The sequence below is a fragment of the Stegodyphus dumicola genome, chromosome 11 (genome assembly GCF_044657685.1).
Source record: "Stegodyphus dumicola isolate Sdum_Otavi_A_Nest chromosome 11, ASM4465768v1".
NCBI classification, from domain to species: Eukaryota; Metazoa; Arthropoda; class Arachnida; order Araneae; family Eresidae; genus Stegodyphus; species Stegodyphus dumicola.
In genome coordinates, this window is record NC_140778.1 from 120,541,167 (window position 1) to 120,568,255 (window position 27,089).

General features: G+C 34.0%; 1 protein-coding gene across 1 annotated transcript in view; it reads right to left on the bottom strand.

The window, feature by feature from the left end:
* LOC118204283 (uncharacterized) overlaps window positions 1–27,089 on the bottom strand; it is a 98,554-nt gene that overhangs the window by 55,577 nt on the left and 15,888 nt on the right. The window contains exon 2 of the mRNA XM_085826352.1: window positions 16,084–16,188. Coding sequence (XP_085682478.1) covers window positions 16,084–16,188 — 105 coding nt within the window. The remainder of the gene's footprint in view (window positions 1–16,083; window positions 16,189–27,089) is intronic.

Below are 27,089 nucleotides of genomic sequence, written 5' to 3' on the forward strand. Positions count from 1 at the left end.
CAAAGATGTAAAAGAAGTCTTTTCATCAGGGTCAGGAGATGGACACTTTGTTATGTATGAGTGAAAGAATCATTTCCCCTTCGGTAGTTCAGCGCAAGTAAACACAGGGAGATATATAAGGTGGTTTCCTGAGAAGAGGAGAAGCTATCATACTCAAGAGAATCAACGAATTTCTGGACTCTAACAACGTTATTATTCCGCATCAATTCGGGTTCAGACGACATCTCTCCACCTCTCCACGACCAACCAACTCTACCGGAGTGGTAGAAACTATTGCAGAGGGAATGGCTAACCGGAAAGTGACTGGTGGTTTATTCCTCGACATTGCCAAGGCTTTTCATCGAGTTTGGCTTTATGGCCTCACTTACAAATTACACATCCTAAGCTTCCGGGCTACATCATTAACATTATTAATTCCTACCTAACAGGTAGACACTTTGTTGTTCACGTCTCTGGCACAAATTCCACAAGCCATATCATGGCTGGCGTCCCGCAAGGATCTTTGCTCGGACCTACACTTTTTAATATTTACGTGAACGACATACCATCCACACACGACACAGCATTAGCTATGTATGCTGACAACACAGCGGTCCTCCCACAAAGTACATTTCCAGGTCCAGTTATACAACGATTACAAAATTACATACACACGCTAGAGACGTGGCTCTCCAGGTGGAAGATCCTCGTGAACGTGGAAAAAACAACAGCTATTATGTTTGCGAAGAAGACTAACTTCAAGAAAAACCTGAAGATCTATGACACTGATATTCCCTGGGCCAAGCAAGTCCTTATCTTGCGGTGATCCTCAATAAGTCACTTACATGGTCCCCGCACATTACATCTATTATCCAGAAGTTTTCAGTTCGTAAAGCCAAACTATACCCCTTAATTGCTCGAAACAGTATATTATCTATTGACAACAAGTTACTCATTTACAAGTCCATTCTACGTCCACTTTTGTGCTATGCAAGTCCAGTTTGGGCAAATACTAAGAAAACTCATAGGAAAAGATTGCAAGTATGCCAGAATACTGTTCTACGACAAATTGTCCAGTATCCAGTCCATAATCGCAGTATTAAAATATGTGATTACGACTATAACAGTTTGGAAAATATGGATAGTCCTATTGTTCACTGCCACACCTATCGAATTAATTTCTACCTTTTCGTTGCCCTGCGTTGCTAACACGCTTTTGAGATTTGTCGTTCGTAGAATTCGGTCGCTAAAAGCGTAGCTGACCTGTAACGGTTGTAATTCTTATTCTAAATCTTATCTGTATTGCTGAATTTTTACTAAATATTTACGTGTGAATGTTATATTATTAAATGTCTTCAGTTTGATTTAAATACACCAAGAGTCGATGAATTTATTAAGGATATTTAAAATCGAAACCGCGTCATCCATGTCGGCGCCATTCTAATACGAGGAACGTAAGCAAATTTTTGGAGGCACGGCGGCGAGATAGAGAATTCGTCAGCAGTTCAAGTACAGATAAGTGCTTTTTATTTCGATTTACATCTGAATTTGATTTTTGAAGTTTTATATCTATTTTGTATTGATTTTGAACTTGAATACTTCGACTACTTATTATGGATCAAGCTACTGTCATTAGATTGCGTGGTAGGGCAAAAGCGGCCTTCACAAGGCTTCAGAATACTATTTCTTCCGATTTATGTAAAAATGAAGTAATTTTGCATCTGGAGCGCTTGGAAAGGATTCATTTAGATTTTGATAAATTTGATGCCCAATTACCAGAAGAGGAGTCAGAAATTGGAGATTTTGAATCGAAGTATTTTAGTTTGAAACCTCAGTATCAAAATTTATTAGATGTATTGAATGTGGCTAATGTGCCAAATGTTTCAGGAAATTCTAATATTAGTAACTTTAAGTTACCTAAGTTGAATATGCCTATTTTTTCGGGTAACTTTAATGACAGGATGAATTTTAAAGATTTGCTTGTTCCAACAGTGCATAATATTTCTTTATCGAATATACAGAAATTTCAGTATTTAGTCGGATCACTTGCTGATGAACCAGCTTCTATAATTAAACATATTCTGTTATCAAATAATTCTTATGAAGAAGCATGGGCAAAATTGCTCTCTAGGTACGATAAAAAGAAGCAAATTGTACAATCGTTAATTAAAACACTTCTGGATCAAAAATGTATTTCACAGGTTGATAATGTTAATTTACGGCAATTAGCTGATACTTCCGATGAAGTTATCAGAGGTTTAAATGCTCTTGGTGATGAAGCAGCTTCTAGGGATCCATGGTTAATATTTATGTTGCTTCAAAAGGTAGATTCAGAAACTCGAAAGTTATGGGCACAGAAAACAGCGGAAGATGATTTCCTACATTGGAATCATTTTTTGAATTTTTAAATTTAAGGTTTTCTTCTCTCGAAATTATCATAAATAAAGAAGCAGAAGCTAACGTTGTTCATAAAAATAGTAATGTTAGTTCTAAAACGTTACAGAATTCTAAATTTAGTAATACTAAATGTTCGAAATGTAACGGACTTCATGCGTTATATAAATGCGTTAAATTTAAGAATTTGGATGTTACTGCTAGAAATAACTTTGTACGAAAACGAGGATTGTGTTTTTATGTTTAAATTCACATCTAATCAAAAACTGTAATTCACAGTTAAAGTGTAATTTGTGTAATTCAAAAACGCATAATAGTTTGTTGCATGAAGATATTAAAGCTAACAACGTACAGCTTTTAACAGCCCCAAATGAAAACGAAAGCACTCCAGAGAAAATTTCGAATGAATCATGCGAGTGTGAAGGTCAGGTAGTTATCAGTAATACGATTCAAAATTACAACTCGGCGATTTTGCCTACAGTTCTCGCACTCGCATTTTCGTCCAGTGGCTAAAATATCGAAATTAAATTATTGCTGGATTCCGGAAGCAAAAGTTCGTTTATTTCTTTCATCTAAAGATTCGACACGGTGGTTCGAATATTTAGATGATTTAGTTCTGTTGTGCTGCCACTTAGATCCAATCTAAAGATCGACACGGTGGTTCTTGTCATCGAAGGTGGATCTCCACCTCTAGCTTGGCCTATAGGACGGATCATCGATGTCCATCCGGGCAAGGACGGCTTAGTTCGCGTAGCTACAGTCAAAACTAAAACTGGTGTTTTCAAGAGACCAATTAATAAACTTTCACCTTTGCCTGTGTATCAGGACAAAACCTGATAGGGTGGAAGTATGTTCACTGCGACGCTTATCGAATTAATTTCTACCTTTTCGTTGCCCTGCGTTGGCAACACGCTTTTGAGATTTGTCGTTCGTAGAATTCGGTTGCTAAAAGCGTAGCTGACCTGTAACGGTTGTAATTCTTATTCTAAAACTTATCTGTATTGTTGAATTATTACTAAATGTTTACGTGTGAATGTTATATTATTAAATGTCTTCAGTTTAATTTAAATACACCAAGAGTCGTTGTATTTATTAAGGATATTTAAAACCGAAACTGCGTCATCCATGTCGGCGCCATTCTAATACGAGGAACGTAAACACCTATGGCCCAACTAAATATATGGATCATGTAATATGCAACTCTAATAATTTGACATATGTGTTTATTTATCTATTTATTTTCATTCTTCTTATCTGTTACACCTCAAATTTTCTGTCTGCATTCTCACTTTTGTGTATATTATAGATATATGAATATATTTATTTCAAGTTCATGTCTTAATATTTGATGTTGTGTACTTGATAATTCTTAATGGATTCAATTTGCCTATGTTTACACTACCTCATTCTTGTCACAGTCACCAGTCTTTTCGACTTTTCTGCTCTCACTAATTTGGACAACAACTCCATTGATACGTTAACAATATTCTTATCTGACCTTAACAAAAAAAAACCCTACTCGATTTATTTTTCGGTTATTTTATACTACCTTACGAAATGATCAAACTGTTCTACAAGGGGTAGAGCCTTGGCTCGGGCACCTTGGTGTCTCAAAACACCATTCTACAGAGAGAGAGAGAAGAGGGGACGCGAGCGAGTCGAGGTTTGCAGGTGTGTAGTTCGCAGAGCGGATCTCTCATATTTTTTACGTACCTGACCCAGTAACCGTAGGCGGTCAGTGATTGAGCTTTCGTTTACGTATTTATCTTCGGGTAATTCAAGATGTCTTTGTGGAGGAGCAACGAAGCGGATGTGGAAATTAGCGACGGAGAATCTGAAGTCTCGTTTAAATCTAACAAAACCTTCAAGTTGAGGAAAGAAGATTTCTTGTTAGAGCAGAAGCCAAGAAAATGTAAAAACAAGAAGGCGAAGGTGATGTCTGCGAAAGGTGAAGAACCTTCTACTGGTAGTCAGGTCTGTTGAAGACACGACCAGGGCCCAGGGGAAGGATTTGTTGACGAAAGTGGCTCGAGCAAGTGGAGTTACCTCTTGGGCGGATTTTTGCAGAGTACCTTCCTTAGAAGAAATCATGATTGAGCAACTGAATAAGGAGAAAGAGGCGCAGGAAGCTGCAGTGAAGCTTGCTGAGAATACAGAAAGGAAATTCGAAACGGATATGGAGTGGCAATCACCCAGGAAAACAGCGAAGGTGCCGAAAGTTATTGGAAAGATGGATGTTTCCCAAAGTAATCGATTTCAGGTCTTTCAACCATGGACCTTATAAGAAATAGACTAACCCAAACGGGTTTTCTCCCGCGTCTGAGGCGTTGCCGGCTGTCACCTTAATCACATCCGGAGGAGTAGGGACGACTTGCAGAATTAACATTGGTTGCCTATTGCAGCATGTATAACTGTCAAGATAAAGCTAGTTGCAGCGCCTCATTTCACAAATTAGAATTTCTACATATTTTCATTTTCGAAATTGAGATTGATTTTTAAAAATTTAGCATATTTATCAAGCATAATTAACGTTCCAAATAATTATAAAGTTACTGCATGCTTTCAGGGCTGCATACTTTTTTAGCTTTTCCTATGCTGTAAGGAAATCTGTAAATACTTCTTTTAGAAAATAATATTTTAAATCTGAACTAATAGAAAATTTCAAACAAGCACTTTTCTCTTGCAATTTTTATGCTTTTTATTGGTGTAAATAAGTAAAAAATACTAAAATATTTAAAACGAATTTTTGAAAGTTTTGTTTAAAATTCTAAATTGTGCTGCTTTTTTAAGATTATAGATGAGTATTATAGCACAATTTCTATAAAGGAATTTTATTTCAATCATATTTCATAAAACATCATAATGATAAACACTTTTGACTCCTTAATTTTTATACATTTAATTCTAATATTAAAATTGTATTTAACCATAATAATTAATTTTGCTTGTATTTTATAGTGATTATTTTTTAAATTTATTTTTAGTTCTGCATAATATTTTTTTTATTTACTGTTAATTTGCTTTATTAGCTCGATACGGCATTTTGCGCTGTTTCACTATAAATAAATGTCCGTGTCTCCTTGAAAATTGTTGTTACCAAATATTACCGCCCCGTATTATATTTAAAGAAATTAAATAATGATGAATCTGCATGAATACATATATGTTTCTCGTACTGTGACTAAAACGACGGACTCCAAAGCCATCAAATTTTGAATAACGTAATCCTCACCCGAACATGGGCATTTGGACGGTCGAATTTCGAATTTGTTTTAATCTATTTCATATTTTGTAAAACTTTAACGAATTTTTTATTAACAAAGTCAACGAGTTTAAAGTGAGCAATAGTAACACTATACCTGAAAATAAAATTTTTATCTCCAGGGCGGAAATTCTAAAGATATGCTTTTTCAAAATGCATGTGGTTTACGGGCGAAGAACATGATATTCAATAATTATAGGTACCAAACAAAACGTTAACAAAAAGATTTCTTTTGGGCGTAATATAAAATCTGAGTGCGTAGATTTTATTTTATCTTTTTTCCCCTGCATTACACTCAGAAAATTTTATGCTCCGAATTTTATAAATTACTAAAATAAATAATCCAGTTTAATGTTAATAATTTAATGATCATATAATCAACTAAATAATCTTTTTGTAATGTTATTATAGTTTTGAAAATCACTGCCTGAAAATATTCATTAAATTTTTTTAAAAATATATCAGATCTTGTTTAATTTAACCTTATTTCAAAGTATCCCGTACTATCAATCTTATTTAATTTTACTTTATTTTTACGAAAAATTAAGTTCATAAATTTTGTGCTTAGAGTTTTTACCGTTTTACCACAGTAAAGATGTTTGTACAAGAATTACGCGTGGAAAAAATGCGAAATGCAGTAAAATGCGCTTTAATGAGATATATTAAATCGTATTTGAAAAAAAAACTGTGACTTTCATAATCTCATCACTATGCAGCGTATCACATTTAATAATTAAAAACAGTTTAATAATTAAAAACAGTTATGTGATACAAACGCCACAGGTTTCAAATTTAAAGTAAACCAGACTGTCCCTAGTCTTTCTTCCGGACATGTTGGTGACGCGCGCCCCGCCCACTGGGTTAGTCTGTTTCTTATAAGGTCCATGGCTGAAGGTTACGAATAAAGTGCTAAGATGAGGACAATTCATGTGCATCTAAAAAATAAAGGGGATTTTAAGAAGATGACGAAAATCCTAAGTGAGAAATGAATCGCATTTCATACGTTTCAACCGCAAAGCGCGAAGAATATCAGGGCGATCATTAAGGATCTCCCTGCTTCTATTAAGGAGGAGGCTATCCAGAACGACTTAACAAGACGAAAGTTTCCGGTCATCAAAGTGAAGCACTTTGTGAGTAGAAAGAAGGACACTCAAGTAAAGCTCCCGATTTTCTTTATGGAACTGAAGCGTAACGTGGAAAAAGAGCAGATCTATCAGCTGAATCACATGTTCAGTTTTGATATTCGTGTAGAAAAATACAAGCCAAGGAAAAGGCCTGTGCAGTGTTTCCGTTGCCAGGCCTTTGGTCACACACAGCACATGTGTAATAATCCAGAGCGATGTGTGAAATGTGGTGGAGGTCATCGGAGCAATGCATGCTCCAAAAAACCTAACGAGAAGCCGTGTTGTATGTACTGTGGAAAGGACCACGTGAGCAGTTTTCGTGGGTGCGAAGCCTACAAGAGGGAGATCTGAGAAGATGGCCCAACCAAAAACCCAGCGACAACCTGCACCGGAAGTGAGATCGGCGAACTTTCCGAAACTACCCAGGAGTGAGAATTGCCTTTTCAGATGACTAACAAAACCTGCTACTGTGAAAAAGTTAAAAATAGCAGAACTTCGGTGCCCAGTATTTTTGAAGGACTATTATTGTGTTTTTCCAACCCGAACATCAAGGAACTTGGCCAGATCTTATTCGAAATACTTAGCTTTCTGCAGAACGTGAACATTGCGGAGAAACTCCAAGCAGTTCTTCAAACAGTGCAGACCCTTATGGAATTCACTAATTGTGAGTAACTTTATTTTTCAGAAACCATCTCTTGATCACCAGCTCGACGGCTTTCTCTGACCTTCTATTATTAGTCTTTAATTTATCCTTAAATATTACAATTTAATCATTACTTGATTTTCCCATTTTTTCCAAAATTTTTATTTGCATTATTTGGCTAAATTTTTTAACTGAACTAAATTTATACAGAATTAGGCTACTTTTTGACACCATTCGCAAAGTTAAAAATTGTTCCATAGGGGGCTAGGTCCTTCGGCCTAGGTACCCCGGTGTTCAGAAGCACCGCTCTACTGGAGGTGAAGAGGGGACGATTTCTCCTGTTGAGAGCTATGGGCATGTTGGTCTGCTAAGAACTATCATTTCTCGTGTATAATGCGTTAGAGCATTTTTTCCTGGTTTTCATCTTATTAAAATTCATGTTATTGTTAAAACTTGAGTTTGAAGTTCATTTCAACCTGGTGTCACAACCCAGGGTTTGCGTAGCGGTTTCGGCCACTGCACCACAAGATTAGGGAGCTCTGTGTGCTCCCAGGAAGAAAATGGAGACCGATTTCAATTGAAATTATGGAAGAAGTCTGTCTTTCTGTGGCTGAATGAGTATCCATCTAATCTCAGTACCTTCGATCATTCCCTTGTTGGACAGTACGAATATTTCTGCAATCCATTGTAAGGTAGTTCCATACAAGGTCAGCAATCGTTGCATCCTGCAGACCGAGGCAAAAAAATTACTTTTGCTATTCCTTTTTTACTTCCTTGTACGAAGTAAAAAGGAAGTATTGTAATCGCGAAAAGTTTCAGGCAGCATATTTCAACGAAAATATCCATTTTGACCGCTATCGAATGCAATTTAACGATGTTTTTGCGTGATATCTGTATGTAAGGACAGAATAAGACTCGTTCCTCCAAAAAATTATAAAACTGCTTTAAAATGAATTCTGAAGAGAATTTTTCGTGGCGTCTGTACGAGCGTACACGTACGTACGTACGTACATATCTCGCATATCTCAAAAACGAGTAGCCTCAGAACGTTGAAATTTTGTATATAGGACTGCTATAACATGTAGATGTGCACCTCGTATTTTGGTTGAAATCGACCGCACCAAACGTATATAAATATATTTATATATTTATCCACTCTGTTACCCGGCTCAGTGATCTCAGTTTCTCTACTCTTATATGTTTGTAAATTGTACATTTTTTGCTTTAAAAATGATTGAATTATGTTGTTGTTATCTTCCGGTTAAGGTTTTTATGCCTTTAGTAAATCTGTACGCAATATTTTTAGAATTATCAACAATTTTAAAGTTGTTTAAGTGCCGCTAAGCCTTTTTTTAAATGGCGGCCATTGATTGTTTACATTTGAAACAGCAGACTAGTGGATTTGTTGCCAACTTAGCTTCGCAACAACAAAGATAACGCCTTCATTTATTATTGCCAATTAAATCATCCTTAATCCTTTCTGTAATTTTTTCGAGGAAATAAGTGTTTAAGATTTACTTCGTAATTTTTAATATAGATATTTTGAGGTTTTATGTATTTTTGCTTTGTCGCGAAGTGAGAACTGAATTAATTGAATGAGAAATACTCAATCGTCTGTGAAAAACTGTTTCTTTTTTGTTTTATTTGCTTAATTTCTTTTATACATCGTTTTAGATTTATTATAGTATTTGAATAGAACATGTGGCAACGATTAGATAATTCTATTTTTTCAATGATATAAATTTTGTACATTATGAATTATAATATGAACGAAATATAGTACTGTTAAGTGAATCTAGCGCCAGAATGTCGCTATGGTAAGCAAATACTAGAGTGAATTTTAAAGAATGCATTTATTCTCTTGTGGTTTATGCGTTGTCGGCGAAGTAGATTTAATTTAATCCAACAAGTTTAAATGAAATGCAAGAAAAAATGAGTATAATTTAATATTCCAGTCATGTGGTGTACACATCAGATTTTTTTACTAGAGAATAACCAGGAACAGTGCATGGCTTTACGAAAATTTGTAATCGTGTGTAGAGACATTAGGCAATTTCGAAGCAGGAGAGATTAAAAAAAGAGCAATGCCTTCGCCGGGACTTGAATGAGTGACCTCTCCAAGACGCCTCGAGCATGATGACCACTACACCACGAAGGCATGCTAAGAAGTCTGGAGGAATACCTTACAGTTGTACTAGTTCCGTTTTATTCTAGACGGAGCAGTTGATACTGAAAACCTTCGCATATAGGGTACGTCTACTACTCTTTATTAACGGTCTCTGCTTCCTGAATACTTGACCGTATGCTGTGATTTCAAAGCTGATTTCCTACTTGGTCCCTTTTTGAGTCCCCTTGGGGAGGCGAAATTATCACGAAGGCCCACAAGCGTGTTTCATCACGTGTACTTAATACTGATATTTTCTTGAGCAACAAGTCATTCTTGCGTTGCAAGAACGATAGTTTTTAGACTTTACTATCTTCATGCAAAAGCATGCACCACTTTCACACTGCCGGGGGTCCAGTTAAGACATTATTTCGTGCCTTTTCTGGAGATGATCAGATAATTTCGAGAGGTTTTCCGACTTCTGACTGTGGAGATTCCTGAAAGATCGTGTCTATACAGCAAGGATGATCATACTCCAAAATGATGGGAGCCACATGATAGGCTTTATGAACGTTCGAAAGCTGTAAGTCAAAATTTATATCGTTTCGAAAACAATGCGACAGAATATAAAGAAACCTTTGTGGTAAATTATTGAATATGTGGCTAATATGATTACATATAAATATGAATACATACATCTTATATCTATTGTTTTGTGTTCAGAAAAGTTAAGTCCCATGAAAATAAAATTTGTAACTCTTGTACTGGACAACTGAGTGTTTTTTATTCAGGTAGAGAAACCAAATATTTTCTTCTTATTTCCTTTATACTTCTCCGTTTATAATACTTGTTGTTTTATTTTAGTAAAAGTAAAATGAATCGGAAGCAAATTCATTGTTCTACAGTTACATAAAAAATGTTATTTGAGTAAATTACAAATCATTATTTAAATGAAATTTGGTGTTTTTTTTTAACTCATGAGTACTCTTTAGAAAGGATAAATTAAATAAAACGCGTCGACTTGCACTGCAGAGAAACTTTTATTGGAGAAAGAATATTTATTTAAAAACAAATTATTAATTTTTTTATGATTTTGCTTAAAAAGTAATTGTGTTTCTCCACACAATTAACATAAAGACCAACATACTGAGATCATTTAAGTCTTTATATGCTAATCTAAGAAATCGTTAGAATTTTTTCCCAAAACTTTGGATTTCCCCAAAACTACTATTACTGATGCCCACATAGATAATGAAGCTCAAGTACATCATTGAAAATTGCTGAAACTGTCTCTCGAATCATCCTGAATATTTTGTACATAGATAACGAAGTTCACGTGTATCATTGAAAATCTCCAAACTATCTGTCGAATCATCGCGATAAATTTGCACATAGATAACGAAGTTCATGGGCATCATTTAAATTTCTTGAAACTACCTCTCAAATTTTCCTGATAATTTTGGACATATATAACGAAGTTCATGCGCATCATTTAAGATTCTCGAAAACAATTCTTGAATCGTTACGATAATTGTGGACATACATAAACTATTGCTAATAAATCTAGTAGTTCCTTGCCGGGCTATACAAACGCTTCGTCAAGCACATATTCCATTTGTCTACCATCCGAACTATTCAACCTAACTTTTTAATTTTGAGCTATTTTTTAAATACATGGCAAGTCAAAACTGGTGTTACAGAAAGAAAACATACTGTAACAGCTTTAAATAGTATTAAAATCTTGTAGTTTAAATAATTTAAATAGATGAACATTAAGTTATTTGTGAATGGCAATATTTGAAACCAGACTCGAGTGCCACGTGCGAGTCTCGCACGAAGAATGTAATTTATTTTTAAATGATAGAATATGTTTTCTCTTCTTGTTTGTATGTCGCCATTTTTTTGAGTGTTAAATAAAAGTTATTGCTGTGTTCCATCATTGGAGTTGCTTCATTTCGCCAAAGAAGCATCACAATACCTGCCCCTACTATAATAAGTTTATTTCACAAATACAGATATATTATGAACGGGTAACTCTTCATATTTCTGAGGACATCCACAGATGTCTAGAGGCCTTTTGTATCACGACAGACGTCTGCACAATAGTTTACTTCCTAAGTTCTTGCCAAATAGATTTACTGATCCACCATATTCTATCTTTTGGACACATAAAGGCGGTCAAATGACTTACCATCTCGTCTTGCAGGACATTAGACTTAATGTTCTGCAAGACGAATAATAGTTCTAATGGACAAATAGACGAATAATAGACGATCTAAAATAAGTTTTTGTCAGTCTAACGGTTGCATAATAGAACTTTCTGTTAGGTTATCTAACCTGCGTACAGAAAATAAATCTCAAATGGAATCTCTAGGCAGAGGGTACTTTAGAATATACAAGATCAGACTTTAAAAATTAAACTTTTACGGAATCTAAATTTCAAATTATTACCTGAAATTCGTATTCATCAATATTCTTCAAGCAGTGAGCCATTATACAACTTTTCGTTTGACTATAAGCTGCAATGAAAGTTGTGTCAGACATACATGTTGATCGAAAATAAGGAAGACCCCCCAAAAATATCGACAGTTATATGAAGTGTAACGTTGGCAGCATAGCCCTGGCCACCGGTGCAGCTGTAGAGCGCCACTACCATGGAGGTAGGAAGTAGGATGGAGTCGCCCTAAACAAGTTTTTCCCGTACCCTGCTCTGAAGCACCGGCGCTCCCTACGTGGTGACCAAAACATTGCGTCATTTACCATTGAGTTCAATGGGATTTGACGCGTTCGGATGTAAATATTTTGTAATTACGTCGTAAATATACATATAAATGTATATATTTTCTTTTTATACAACACTTCAGAGTCCTAAGTATGTGAAAACAACATATTTTTAAACAACATTTCATTCTGAACGGAATTAAATGCTATACTTTTCACAGGACAGTTTTCTCAGAATGGTTTAATTTGAATGAAATATTTTCACAAGTTTTCGTTAATTACATTAGAAAAAAATTAAGGTAATTCGATTTTATTCGGTTAAGGTACAAAAATTAAGAACAAAGTTTATTGTATTATTAATATTAAAATTATGCATTATTTCTTTTCTATTTATAGAGCTTTTTCCTAAAATTTTTTCTTAAATATGACATGATTTTTTGGCTTCTGAGGCATCTTTTAAATCAAAAAATATAATTAATGCTCTATTCGGTTCATTTTAAATTAGAGAATTATTAGGAATTAGCGAAGTACTTGACTTTCTCTGAACATTTCTGAAAGGGAATAAAATAAGTTTTTTTTTGAAGTATTATTTAAAACTCGTAACTGAGTTATTATAAAATGTAAGGGGATTAATTCTTTTAATTATACTTACCGGTTTTTTTTTACCCTTCATTTCAACAATACATAATCCACAACTCTTTATTAAGTTCTTTAAGTGCGCATCTCATAGCATTTGCTTTACAATACCTTTTAACAGATTGCTTTCCAATACGAACAATTCTTGCTTAAATAGTTTTATAACGTATTTGTCAACAATTCAATTTATGTTTACAATTCAATATTAAGGTTATTATATATTTAGATAACATTTATAATTATTATAAATTAGATACATTTAATAATTAGATTTCTTCACAGTACTTTCACAGATGTTTATAAGTGAATAAATTCTTCATTTCAAATACATTTATAAATAATTTAATGAATATTTATGTATTTTGTCAAAGGCAGATATATGGTTTTTGCAATAATATGCAACAATAATATATGGAATGTTAAAAAAATTTGTTTTATTTAAAACATTTTGGCGTTTGGAAAATAAAATAAAAGTAGCGAATACTCTATCAAGGGTATCGAAAGACGTATACAATTTTAAATGTACCGTAAAGTATTTTTCATTCTTTAAGCATAATATTTTTCTTAAAAATCTATATTTTTGTAGTTCACCAGCTTAGAATTTTATAAAACAAATTCATAATCAAAATCGCTGTTGTTAGTTATCGAAAAATAACCAAGATGTGATTTTTGCGTAAATGTCACTAAACTATACAAATTGCTATTATCCATCACACTATGAATGTTTCTTTCATGCGAAAGTGTCCCTTTTTCGATTCGTATGAAACTGTCGTGTGTCGAAATACTATCAGAATCCTGTCAAGCGAGCTTCTGAATGTAAACAAAGAACACCCCATCTGGTGACCCAAGCTTCAAAGCAGTGCTTCACTTCTAGTGTCGATTGGCCCCTCCTTCCTTTCCTACCTTCATAGCCAGTACTAAGGGGTGAAAAAGTTTAGATATGCCGGAGGGGGGTAATTCTTCCAACCTAATGTGCTATTTACCGGCGACTCTAATTTTGCAGCGCTAGGTGTTTCTTACCTAGTACAGCAAAATGACTCTAACTTAGTGCGAGGTAGGAAAAATGGAAGTTCATCAGACAAGAAAAATGGAAAATATACCAACAAATATCACAAACTAAAGGCATTTCACCAATATCAATATGCCTTTTTTTACAGAAACTTTGAAGGGGGACATTTGTGTTCTTTTGATGCAACATTATTGATATGAAGATTTGATAAATAAGGTGAACGATATCTACCTGGAATAACAATATTTGATAAAATTGGAATTTTAACATTTTCACTAAAATTTAAATCGTTCTCAGAACACTGATTCTTCTCATGACTCCAAATATCTCAGCATGCCCAACCATAAGTTATAAAGTATGACTGTTGTCTAGGATTATCAAGGAATTATTATGAAAGTTTCATGTAGGAAACGTGTTCGTTAAGCACATTATTATGAATAGTTGCGAAATCTCTGAAGCAATGGCATAAAATACCTGACTTCCTTAGAGAAAGGAAATAATTTTGAAAGGGTTCCGCAGAAAATTGAGAACAGACTCAAGTTTCAATCAACCAAGAATAAAATCCTTGTGAAATTCTTTCACAGATTCTCTGAGCTCTGTACGGATTGCAAGGCGAAACAGGTTCTTCATTAGCGCATTCAGATGACAGGTTCTTATATTTGCGTATTCCGATGACAATTAACCATTCAAAAATTAGAATTACCGGAATATTAATTACCTGAAACGTAATTATTTTTATTTTTACGTATTTATTACTCTGATGATAAGCCAGATGTGAACAGTTTGAAATCTATCAAATTTTTATACATCTATCATTTTTCATTTCACATTTTCTATATCAGAAATTAAATTAGCGATTAATAAAGAAACGTGGCATTGCATGATTTCTATTTAAAATTCCATTTGTATTAAAACGTAAACTATATTTGTCCAAACCAAGTGAATTTCAGATGGCAAAGGATCTCGCGAGTCGCAGTTAAGGTGTCGGAGATGGCAATTTGGCTATGTGTGGTACAATAATGGCGATCCTAAAAAATCTCTTAAGTGAAGTCGGGTTTCTAGAAAGTGGCAATATTTCTCCTAAGGCTTAAGTATAAACCTTACGTAGCGAACTTTCTTAATTACAGAACAGATTCAAATGGTTAGAAAATAAACATAATACGTGAAATAATGAAAGGATCAAGGGCTGAAAAACTTTTGGTTGGCCTAAACATCTACTGTTGGGAATTTAAAGATAAAAATTAAACTTTTAGATTACTTAGGTGAGAAAATAAAGTATGTTGGATTAAATCTACTTCGTCGATAGCGCATAAGTCGCAATAGAATAAATGCACTCTTTAAAATTCACTATATTTGTTTACCATAGCGACACACTGGCGCTATGGTCACTTAACAGCGTTACATTTCGTCCATATTATAACTCAGAATGCATATAAATTTATACCATTTGAAGAATTATCTAATCGTTACCACATGCTCTATTCAAGTACTATAATAAATCTAAAACGATGTATAAAAGAAATTAACCGAACAAAACAAAAAAGAAACAGTTTTTACAGACGATTCATTATTTTTTATTCGATTAATTCAGTTCTCACTTTCCGACAAGGCAAAAATACATAAAAACTCAAAATATTTACAGTACAAATTACGAAGTAAATCTGAAACACTTATTTCCTCGAATAAATTCCAGAATGGATAAAGCATGATTTAATTCGCAATAATAAAAGAAGGCGTTATCTTTGTTGTTACGAAGCTTAGTTTCTCTAGATTGGCAACAAAGCCACTATTTTGCCAAGTTTAAAATGTAAAGAAACATGTCCGCCTTCGCAAAATTCATTAGGCTTAGCTGCACTTAAACAACTTTTAAATAATTGATAACTCTACAAATATTGCATGCAGATTTACTAAAGGCATAAAATCTTTAACCGGAAGATAAGAACAACATAATTCAATCATTTTCAAAGCAAAAAAGCAGAATTAACAATCGTATAAGAATAAAGAAACTGAGCTCGCTGAGTCGAGTAACAGAGTGGATATATATATATACATGTATTTATATATTATTATGAATTATTATATAAATCATTATATGAATTACTAGATATCAAATATATATATGACAATAATATATAATGACCTATACAAGAAAGATTTAAAATTTCAGAGAAGAATATTAGTTCCATAGAATAAAAATCATATCAAACTCACCCTCGCATTTCCCAGATTGACTATTTACTTTAAAAAATACATGACATGTACATTCTTTCCCATTTGGACCAAAATCACATAGTCCTTGCTCCCCGCAATCACATTCTGAAATAAATATGTATTCAAAACATTATGCAATAAATGAATAAAAAATATTTGGTACTTTTCCGTTTTACCGGCGCAAGCGATAAAGTCGCTAATAATGGTGCAACCGATGCCAAACGGAATATTCTCGCTGGTAACCTTTTACGCCTCATTTTCAAAACAAGTCGCAGCTTTTTCTTATCAGATTGATTGTTTCTTTCAATACTGACATATAATTACATAGAATTTTTATCAGATAGTTCAGTTTTATGTCCAAGGCCATTTTCGGTAATTAAGTCAATTAGGATGCAATCACAGCGCTTACCCGAAGCCGAAAATATAGAAAAGGTAAAGTCAAGAGTTAAATTCATCAATTCTAATGAGAATGCATTAGCGAAGTAAAGTACTGCAGTTTTACATAATTTCTGAGTAAGCTATTCGTAAGAATTGAAATATTTCTTGCATTTAAACTTGTGTTCCAAATTAAGATTTAACTTGAAATTAATGTAGATAATTACTGAGAGCATTAGATTTTTGTAGAGAGTAGTTTACGTGAGATGAGATCGCTTGGGGTCACGTGATATGAACCGGCGAATCAGTATGCTGAACCATGAAAGCGTAGTAAATTCTTAAATTAATGTCTTTTTACAAATTTATTGTCTTTATTTATCGGTTTTTTTATAAAATTTTAAGCGATATTAAAATGTTTATGCCTTTAAAAAAAGAATTCTTAAAAGTAACATTTTTTAAAATATTTTCTATGTGTATACTGTATGTTGACGCCAATAAAGACTGCTTGGCGAGATTTGCGCCGGCGAAACGGAAAAGTACCAAATGTTTTTACAGTAGAAAACTACCTTAGATTTGATTAAACAAACACCGTACATTTAAATAAAACTGCGCAGCACAAATGTGAAACCTTTACAGATTTAGAGACATTTATTTCAAACTAGCGGAAGTATCCGATGCAGTCAAGTTAGATTGAGAGTAATGCACTTAACAACAGAGAGAACCTGTGGTTTATTATAGCGAATTCGGTGTGAGAAAGGATTAGCTTTCTCTGTTTTGAATTGAGTTCTATTAAACGTTTTAGTAGTTCAAAATATAACTACAGTGAGATATTTTGATATTGTACGAATATCTCTTAGGAAATTTCAGCATCTTGTTTTATTTCTTAGGATAAGAGTAAATTTGATTAACTTTTTAACGACTTGTGCATTCATTCCATTACGAACCCGTACGCACGTCTTCTGGTGTATTCTTTAATCTGTCGTTAAATTTCTTCGTACGGTTCATAAATCAATATCAAGATACCAAATCTGCATTCTGAGTGAAGATACACATTTTGATGAAATTAATGGGAGTTATTTTCCTCATTCAAAAGAGGTTGAGAGGAGCCAAGAAGTTTTATAAAGAAATACCCATACCTTTTCAGAAACAGATGAATATCTCGTATAAAACATTGCCGGGGAGATTCTTTGCAGTATACGAATCGTTTATTTCTCTTTCTAAATATCGTATCAAGCAGCTCTGCTCCATTTTTAAAAACGTACTTACACAGCATTCCATACATAAACGAAAGCGATGAGAATAGGAAATATATTAAAAACATTAAGTTAGTAATCTTGAATGGCGATATCATATCAAAGATTTTGCACATTGGCCACACCAAGTTATTGTTACGAATTTGGTATTTAAAAGCTAATGTTACTTCAATTATAAATTAAATGGTTTTATTTCTCGCGCAGTGCAGCGAGTGACGAATATTAAATAAAGCTAAGCCGGAAAATTGAAACTACAAGAGCGCGTGCATTAAATAAATAAATATCTCTTTTTTATTTCCAGAAAGTACTAGACAATTCTAGCGCGTGATTTTAAAATCTTATAAAAGGAGGAAAACATCTCAGTTTGTAGCTGCTGCTTAGTTTGTTGTTGCTTTGAAAACTGCTCTTGTTGATTGTAGCGAATTCGCGGATTAGCGTTCTTTAGCTGTTTTCAATTACGTTCTATTCGACATTTGAGTAGTTAAAAGATAACTACTGTGAGATATTGTAATACTGCACGATAATTTGAGGAAATTTAATCATATTTGTTGTGAAAATAATAATTTTTTTCATTTTTCATCGGACTTGTGCAATCATTTCATAACGAACCCGTACGCACGCATCAATATTAACAAATGGTAAAAAAAAGATATTTTAAATAATTCTTAAGCCAATAAAGCAGATGCAAGTGGTTTTCTATTCTAACAAAAATTTTTCATGATTGAATTTTGAAAATCAATTTCTTATATTATGAATTTTAAAAGATCAAAGATGGGAACTAGAACTAGAAATACATAGAAACACTGAAAAATCTAGCTTTCTTCATCTTACTCATTATTCCATAATGGAATGTTTGAACTTTAAGAAATGCATTTCTAGCATATTTTGTAGCTTTGCGTTTATTTTTACCAGCATGTGTGCACTGCAAGCTGTATCCTTAGAAGTATTTAACTAATTATACCTAGTTCACCGTTTACTGTAACAGGATTGAAAGTGTATTTTATTATAACATGCATCTTCATTAGATACAGTAATAACTTTGTATCACATAACTAAACGTTTCGTTTTAAGCAAAATTTTCCTACTAATTTCAGATTCTGTTCACGTTTTCAAAATAAAACTTTTTTTTTTGTTACCGCCGTGACAAAGTTTAATTTTTGTTCAACATTTTAAGCAATAATTAACATAGTCACATGTTTTTCTGAAAAACTAATTCATTTTAAAGCAAACGATGTACTAGAACCAAGAAATATATGTTAAATATAATTTTGCAACTTTATCTCTGTACATAATATCAAAAGCTGAAATAAAGTACTAAAATTATGTCCTAAAATCGGAATCAGATGACAAATTTGAAGATATTTCTCTAAAAAACTGTCGATTATAAATTCTAAGTAATTCGTCCAGAATCGAGTTACTAAACAGATCTTCTCTGCCAAACGATTCGGCACCCGAAAAAGAGGGAGACCTAAACTTAGGTGGTTGCGACTGTCTGGAAACAGACTTAACAATTTAAAAAATAACCAATTGGATGCCCATGGCCAGGGATAGAAAAGCTTGTAATTCTATTCTGAGGAAGGCAAGGGTCAATCCTGGGCTGTTTGGCCATTGATGAAGAAGAAGAATCCGTCCATAGAAATAAAAACAGCAATTTAATAATTCGAAATAATAAACCAATTAAATTTATGTAGGAAAAAACCACCATTGTACACAATGTAATGCTCTAAACAGGTTTGGATATATATTTAATATTTGAATTTCTTTTTTTTTTTCTGGAATTATTTATTTTCACAATATCTAATGCTATGTTATCATTATAATTATGTGGCAATTTTGTTACTTGCTGCATTTTTTGCTTTACTATTGAATTTGTGTGAATGGCAACAATATAATTTTTTATGTTTATTTTTCGACATGAAGTAATTTTCTTAGCCTCACCGTTTTGTAGGCATTTTGTTGTTAAAGAGTACTTAATATGTTTGAGTGTTAATAAATTTTGCCTATGAAGTTTATTCCTTTCAGTTCAAGGCGAGTAATGTGAGTGTTCCGTGAGTTATTTATTTATGAGACATGTAGATGTATTTACGAATTATAGGAGCAGTGTTGTTGATAACAACGGTAGTGAAATTTAGTAATTTAATGGACAAAATACACGGACATAATTAACAAAAAGATAACACGGTGCTACTTTGGTAGACGGTTGCACGGATTTTGACGATTTTTTTTCTGGCGAGCGATACGACTTATGGTAAACCCACTGCTAGACAAGTTATTTATGGTAACAGATACTTCGTTGGCATTTTATTTAAAAAATAATGCGTTTTATTATGCATAAATTACGTGTTTTAAATATTATTTATGGCTTCTAAATATTGAAAATCAATTTGATTTTGCATTTTTATTTGAAATAAAAGTTTTATTGTTTATGATATTTTATATAAATTTATGTTGTGGATGATGTAATCAATGACGTCACCTTACTTTTAAAGTAATTGATTTTAATATCTATAAATTTAATCTGTTTTAATCATTAAATATGGCTGTTAAATATTAAAATACAATTTGATTATTCAATTTTAAATGATTTTATTATGAGTGTTTACTTAAATAATTTTAATTCTAAGATTGATGTAATCAGCTCCCTGATTGAATATTTGTGCATTACTGTGCCATCTTAAATCTTTATCATTCGTCTCTTCGAATTCCTCAGATTTCAAAGCGAATGGATATGTCTATTTCGAAGTTGAATGTTGTTATTGGTATTTACCAAGAATTCTTAGTATCGGAATATAAAAAAAAAAATTGTCCTTTGAGACCTTATTTTGGCCAAACTGGCTTTCCTAATCAAAGATTTATTTATAAATTGTTACAAGGGTCAGAGGAAAGTTATTTAAAATTTTTGGAGGAAACCTCGCTAATTCCTTCTTCAATGAAGTGCGAGAGATGTGGATCACAGATGAAGATCTTTAAAAGAACCAAATCTGAGGACGGCAGTATACGGTATTGTTTTCACGGTTGGAAGAAATAACAGCTGTAAATGTAAAAAATGTATAGGCATTCCTCCTTTTCTACCGACAAATTTTTTCTTTGATATCTAAATTATAATTCCGATTTTGTTTGTCGTGCTTATGAATATACGACAGGTAAAACACTAAAAAAAATGTAAGTAAACTGTAAGTAAAAACTGTAAGTAAATACGTACCTTTCTTTTATCTTTATAACTGTATACTCCAATTTTTATTAAAAAGCTAATACACTGTTTACAAAAATTGCTAAGATATTTATTGCCACATATGTTTTAATGGGAAATAATTATATCCTATAAAGCTTATTTTAAAGTATTATAATATAAGTAATGTTTTAATTCTTTTAACCATTGGTATCATGTTTTAAATTCCATATTCAATTTAAGTAATACTTTAATCCAATTAATCGTTGGCGCAATGATTTTATAGCGATGTTTTTAGTTTATTTCTTTGCTCTATGAAAGTAATAATTTAAACTTACTTTAGTATTTATACTCTTAGTAAATGTATTTATGTATATTTGTCAGCCATTTTAAAAATCCGCGTCTTCAACAAAAAATGAATCCATTATTTTTAACGATATTAATTTTTTAAGTTTCGAATACTTTATTATGCGTAAAATACGTAAAAAGAGCTGTTTTCAAGATGGCTGAAGATTGTAAAAACCGCGCCAACAATTGCGCCAGTGTAAATCGCCAACAATCCGTGCAACCATCTACCAGAGTAGCACCGAGCACCGATAACATATAAAAAAGAAAGAAAAAGAAAATAACCAGGAAGAAAAGTCTGTCCGTGGCTCCATAAAAACGGAATAGCATCATATTAAGGGTAGTCAGATCATAAGAAGAATTCAGAGTTGTTTTGGTCTTTTAAACTTCATCATCATTCACGTCCAGCATTTCTTCGGCGAAGTGGTCACGTGATCTTGCTGGTAAGCGCGTTGCCAATCTCAGGTGTAAAAAGAAGCTTATGACCTCATGTTTTCACTTGAATACTCTAAAGCAAATAAAGACTATTTGCCTAACAAGAGGAATACATACGCGGAGAACTTTCTAATAAGACCTCGGACGTATACACCTGAAACATTCGTAAAAACACGAGACAACCATGCAATCAGCCCGTCCGCGGATTTGGACTCCGGATCCAACTAGTAGTTTGCAGAAATTTCACCGCTTAGCCGCTGGTAAGTTCCTTATATTATTTTTTAATATTTTATGAATTTAAAACACTTAGTAGATATCAAGACAGAAATGAAACACGCCTCAGAAAAACATAAACGTGAAGCAACAACCTATGTTAGGCGTAATCGTTTAAGCATACATACTCAGAGTTTCTGTGCTAAAAATCTGCGCCAAACATATGTTCTTGCTTTACTTTTATGAATTACTAGATATCCAGTATATATATGACAATAATATATAATGATCTATACAAGAAAGATTTAAAATTTCAGAGAGGAATATTAGTTCCATGGAATAAAATTCATATCAAACTCACCCTCGCATTTCCCAGATTGACTATTTACTTTAAAAAAAGCATTACATGTACATTCTTTCCCGTTTGGACGAAAATTACATATTCCTTGCTCCCCGCAATCACATTCGGAAATAAATAAGTATTCAAAACATTTGATTGAATATTTGATTACACAAAACATCGTACATTTAGATAAAACTGCGCAGCACAAATGTGAAACCTTTACAGATTTAGAGACATTTATTTCAAACTAGCGGAAGTATCCGATGAAGTCAAGTTATAGTGAGAGTAATGCTGTAAGGATCTTAAGTTTTACTAACGTTTATTTTATTTTAAATCTTTACTATCACTTCTTATTTTCTACTTCCGGCCAGAATTATAAGCGTTAAGGTTTTTATGCAAAGTTTGTCTGGCGAAAGCCAAGTATTTAAGTTGTGGCCTTTTGCCAAGCGAGAGAGAGGAAGCAGTGAGTCAAAGCAGGCCGCTTACCTTAGAAGTTACGCAGTTGCTGTTTGTCTTCCAGGCCAGAGGTTTTAATCCTCTTGATAATTTTTTTTGAAATGTATTATTTCAATGTAGAAAGAATTGGCACTTGCTTTGAAAAGAATAGAAGTTAACAAGGTACTACTAATGTATGTTTTCAAATGTGTAAAAGTAACAGCATGTTAATATGTTCTTATATACAATGTGAACTGTTATTTTAAATGTTAAGAAATACCGTGATATGGTAAAAGTGAATGTTAAAATTTTTTATGCGTGTGACTGTAAAAAGACTAAAGCATGGCGAATATGCGTTAAAGGTTGAATGATGTAGTTAGGCTCTCCGACGCTACAATTTAGAGTTAGCCACTTTTAGAATAGTACCTCAGGGTTTAGAGTTGAAATTAGGGTGTGTTAAGAGGTCTTGTTATGTTGAGTTTTAACACGTTAGTGTTTTGATTGTAGGAGGAAGTGTGGAACACGTAGACAGAAACACATTCGTGTTTGGTGTTCTTTTACAACACATGTCAGAGAGCACGGTGAGATATAATTAAAATAGTCATGAATGAAATAAGAATGTTAAGAGAAGTATAATTATAAATGTTACTTGCCATTTCATTGTGTATCATTTCATTAAACTAGTTTTCCTTCCAGATCTCTGGAAGGAACCAGAATTGAATAAAAGCTCCTGTTTAGATGCAGTACAGATGAAAAAAAATTGTTGTATATCCTGGGAGCTGCTATTGTAAAAAAAAAACAAATTTCTTTCTTTGACATTTCTAGTTTCTAGCGAAGTATGTTTGTAAAAGATTGGCCTCGCGTTAGATTCTAGAGCTAAAAGTTTTCAACAAGGTCGTTTTAGACCTCAGTTTCAAACTAATTAACTCTGGCGGGAAGTATGTAAGGATCTTAAGTTTTACTAACGTTTATTTTATTTTAAATCTTTACTATCACTTCTTATTTTCCACTTCCGGCCAGAATTATAAGCGTTAATGTATTTATGCAAAGTTTGTCTGGCGAACGCCAAGTATTTAAGTTGTGGCTTTTTGCCAAGCGAGAGAGAGGAAGCAGTGAGTCGAAGCAGGCCGCTTACCTTAGAAGATTTACTCAGTTGCTGGTTGCCTTCCAGGCTAGAGGTTTTAATCCTCTTGATAATTTTTAAACGTATTGTAGTGTTCACAGTCTCTGTACTACATACGCTTCCTGTTATTATAAGGCCAATCTTCCACGTTTATTATTCTAAAGTTAAATTAGAGTTTAGTTTTATTTTTATACTTTTACGTTAGACCCCAAGTAGCGGGTCAGTGTATTCCGAAGTACGGAAGTTATTGTATATAGAGAAAAATAAAGGGTTTTGTATACCCTTCGTCTGTATCCTGTCTACTTACCACAATTAGTGAACATAGCTTTAGTAAGCTCTCTGTTCCGAGTCAGGTCCTTGTATGTTCCCGAAGAAGGTAAGAAGGAACATTGACCCTGATAGTGACGCCCAACGAAGAAGAATAACCATGGCCGAGTTTCAAGAAGAACCTGTGCTGCCTGCAGAAACGGCTCAGAATCCAGAAATGCCAGCTGCCGCCCTGGAAGGATTTGGTTACATCGTCCAGACCATGCGCGCTTCGATGAAACCAGAAGCAACATTTAATGGAAACTCACCGGTAACCACTTTTTTGGAAAAATTGGATGACCACTTCATGCTCTACCCCGTGCACGAGTTTCAAAAAGTTACCTTAGCTACCAGCGCTTTGAGGGGCCAAGCGCTTAACTGGTTCAAATGTATAGGCAGAAGTCTCTTGGGTCAAGCAGGAAGTCCCACCTATACTTACGAAAATTTCAAGACTGCCCTACTAAAAGCCTTCCATGTTGTAAGGGATCGTGCGAAATTAGAAACGGAACTTTTTAGTATATATTAACAAAGAATCGAAAATCTCTCAAGCTTTATTTTAAGAAAAATTCACGTTTTCAAACTCTTGTATGGAAACCGTCTGGATCCTGAAATAATTCAAGTGATTTTGCCGAGGTTACTACCCCAAGTGCAAGACTTTATTGAATTAAGAAATCCGACTACACTGAAAAAGTTATTTGAGCTAGCAATCCAGTTTGAAAGTAGAAGAACGGCGGACGTCGAAAGAAGACGCCAATATCAACAGCGAAACCAATTTGGTACGCCAAGACTACAGCAAACTCAAGCACACGGCTACGGAGAAAAAGCGAATCAGAGGGCAAGGAAACCCGAGCATTCAAAAACAGCCGGCGAACGTCGACAGTTCAATAGCAATCCAAGAAAAAAGTCTCAAGGCCAGGGGAAAAAGAAGGAAAGAACGGAAATGAAAAATAATTTAAACTAAAACGGATTTCTGCTGACGAGAGGGTGCGGAAATCCGAAGGTCACGAAAACCCCTCTTCCTACAAGTTAAATACAGTAATGGTGAAAAATCTGACTCTTCCAAAGATTGAAGTCTTGGTGAATAATATCCCAGCCACCGCACTCCTGGATACCGGCGCGCAGTGTTCCTGTGTGGCAGAAGATTTTTTCAGGAAGTATTTTCGCAAATACCGCATATATAATTCGGATAATACGACAGTGTTAGCGGCGCAAGGAGAAAAATGTAAGTGCATAGATAAAGTACCTTTGTATATCCGTATCAAGGACGAACAAGTAAAGGTGATGTTTTTTATAGTAAAGAATCTGCAAGCACATTTAATCTTAGGGACAGATTTTCTTTCAGACGCACAAGCAACACTGGATTTTAATGAAGCGTCCCTTAAGCTGACAATGAAACCAGTTCGTGCAGAAAAGGCTGAACCGCCAATGTTAAATCTTGACCACCTACCTAATGACGAGCAAGATAGAATCCGACAAGTGGTAAGTGAATTTGCTTCGTTATTTAGTGATATTCCAGGATTTACTCAGGGTACTAACCATAGTATTGACACCGGAGATGCAATGCCAGTTCGCCAAAAACCATACCGGTATGATGAGAATAAGGAAAAAATTATAGAATGGCATATTACCGATATGCTACGTAAAAAGATCATAACGCCCATCTCAAGTAGTTATGCTAGCCCGGTGGTTTTATGTAAGAAAAATAATGACTATCCTTTGACGCATCCAAAAAGATGGAGATTCGCTATTGATTACCGTAAATTAAACTCCATAACTAAATATCCGGTATATCCGTTACCGATCATAGAAGAAATTTTAAAGAACATAAAATCAACCAAATTTATGACGACTTTAGACTTAACGACTGGTTATTTTCAAATAGGGGTTAGGCCTGAGGACGTGCCTAAGACTGCTTTTATAACCAAGTCTGGCACTTATGCATTTTTGCGTATGCCGTTTGGCCTTTCAGGGGCCCCGGAAACATTTCAGCGATGCATGGACATTGTGTTAAGACCTGTTCTTGGAAAGTCCACATTTATCTATTTAGACGATATCATTATTACTAGTGATAATCTCGACCAACATGTACAGGATTTAAGACAGGTGTTTTCTTTATTAAACGAGGCCGGTCTAAACGTTAATGTCGAAAAGTGAAAATTTGCAGCCCCTGAATTAAAATATTTAGGTTACAAAATATCTCAAAAAGGGATCGAGACAGATGAATCAAAAATAATCGCTGTACAAAAGTATCCGACTCCAAACACGGCAAAGAAGCTCTCTTCTTTTCTAGGACTCTGTTCATATTATAGGTCCTTTATAAAAGATTTTGCGGCTATCGCTGAGCCATTGTTAAAATTAAAAAGGAAAAAGGCAAGATTCTCGTGGACGGCCGAAGCCAATAGTGCTTTCGAAAAATTAAAACAAGCATTAACGCAAGCCCCTGTGTTGAAATTTCCTGAAAAGGATGAGAATTTAGAAATTTCAGCGGATGCTTCGGATTATGCGGTAGGAGCGGTACTTTCGCAAAATCAGCAGCCCGTGGCATTTTTTAGCCGAACTTTAAATCAAACACAAAGAAACTATTCCGCGATCGAGAGAGAGGCACTTGCAGTTCTGTTAGCAGTGCAAAAGTTCCGAGTCTATTTTGGAAAGGCGCCGATAACAGTGTACTCTGATCATGCGGCGGTAACTAGATTGTACTCAGGGGAAAATTTATCCCCCAGGTTAATAAGATGGGCACTCAAGCTGCAAGAATATAATCTGGTAATCAAGCATACCCCCGGAAAGGAAAATATCGTAGCAGATGCCCTATCAAGAATTAAAATAGACGAACAAGGTAATACCGTAAAGGTGGCAATGCTTACAGCATGTACAATAAATTCCCGAGAAACTGTAATAAGCGAACTGGGTAAGGATCCTGAGTTTGGAAACATTTATGAGTATTTGAAGGATCCTGAAAATTTTAGCCACCAAGATATTGTGGCGATAAGAAATAGGGCGGCCCATTAC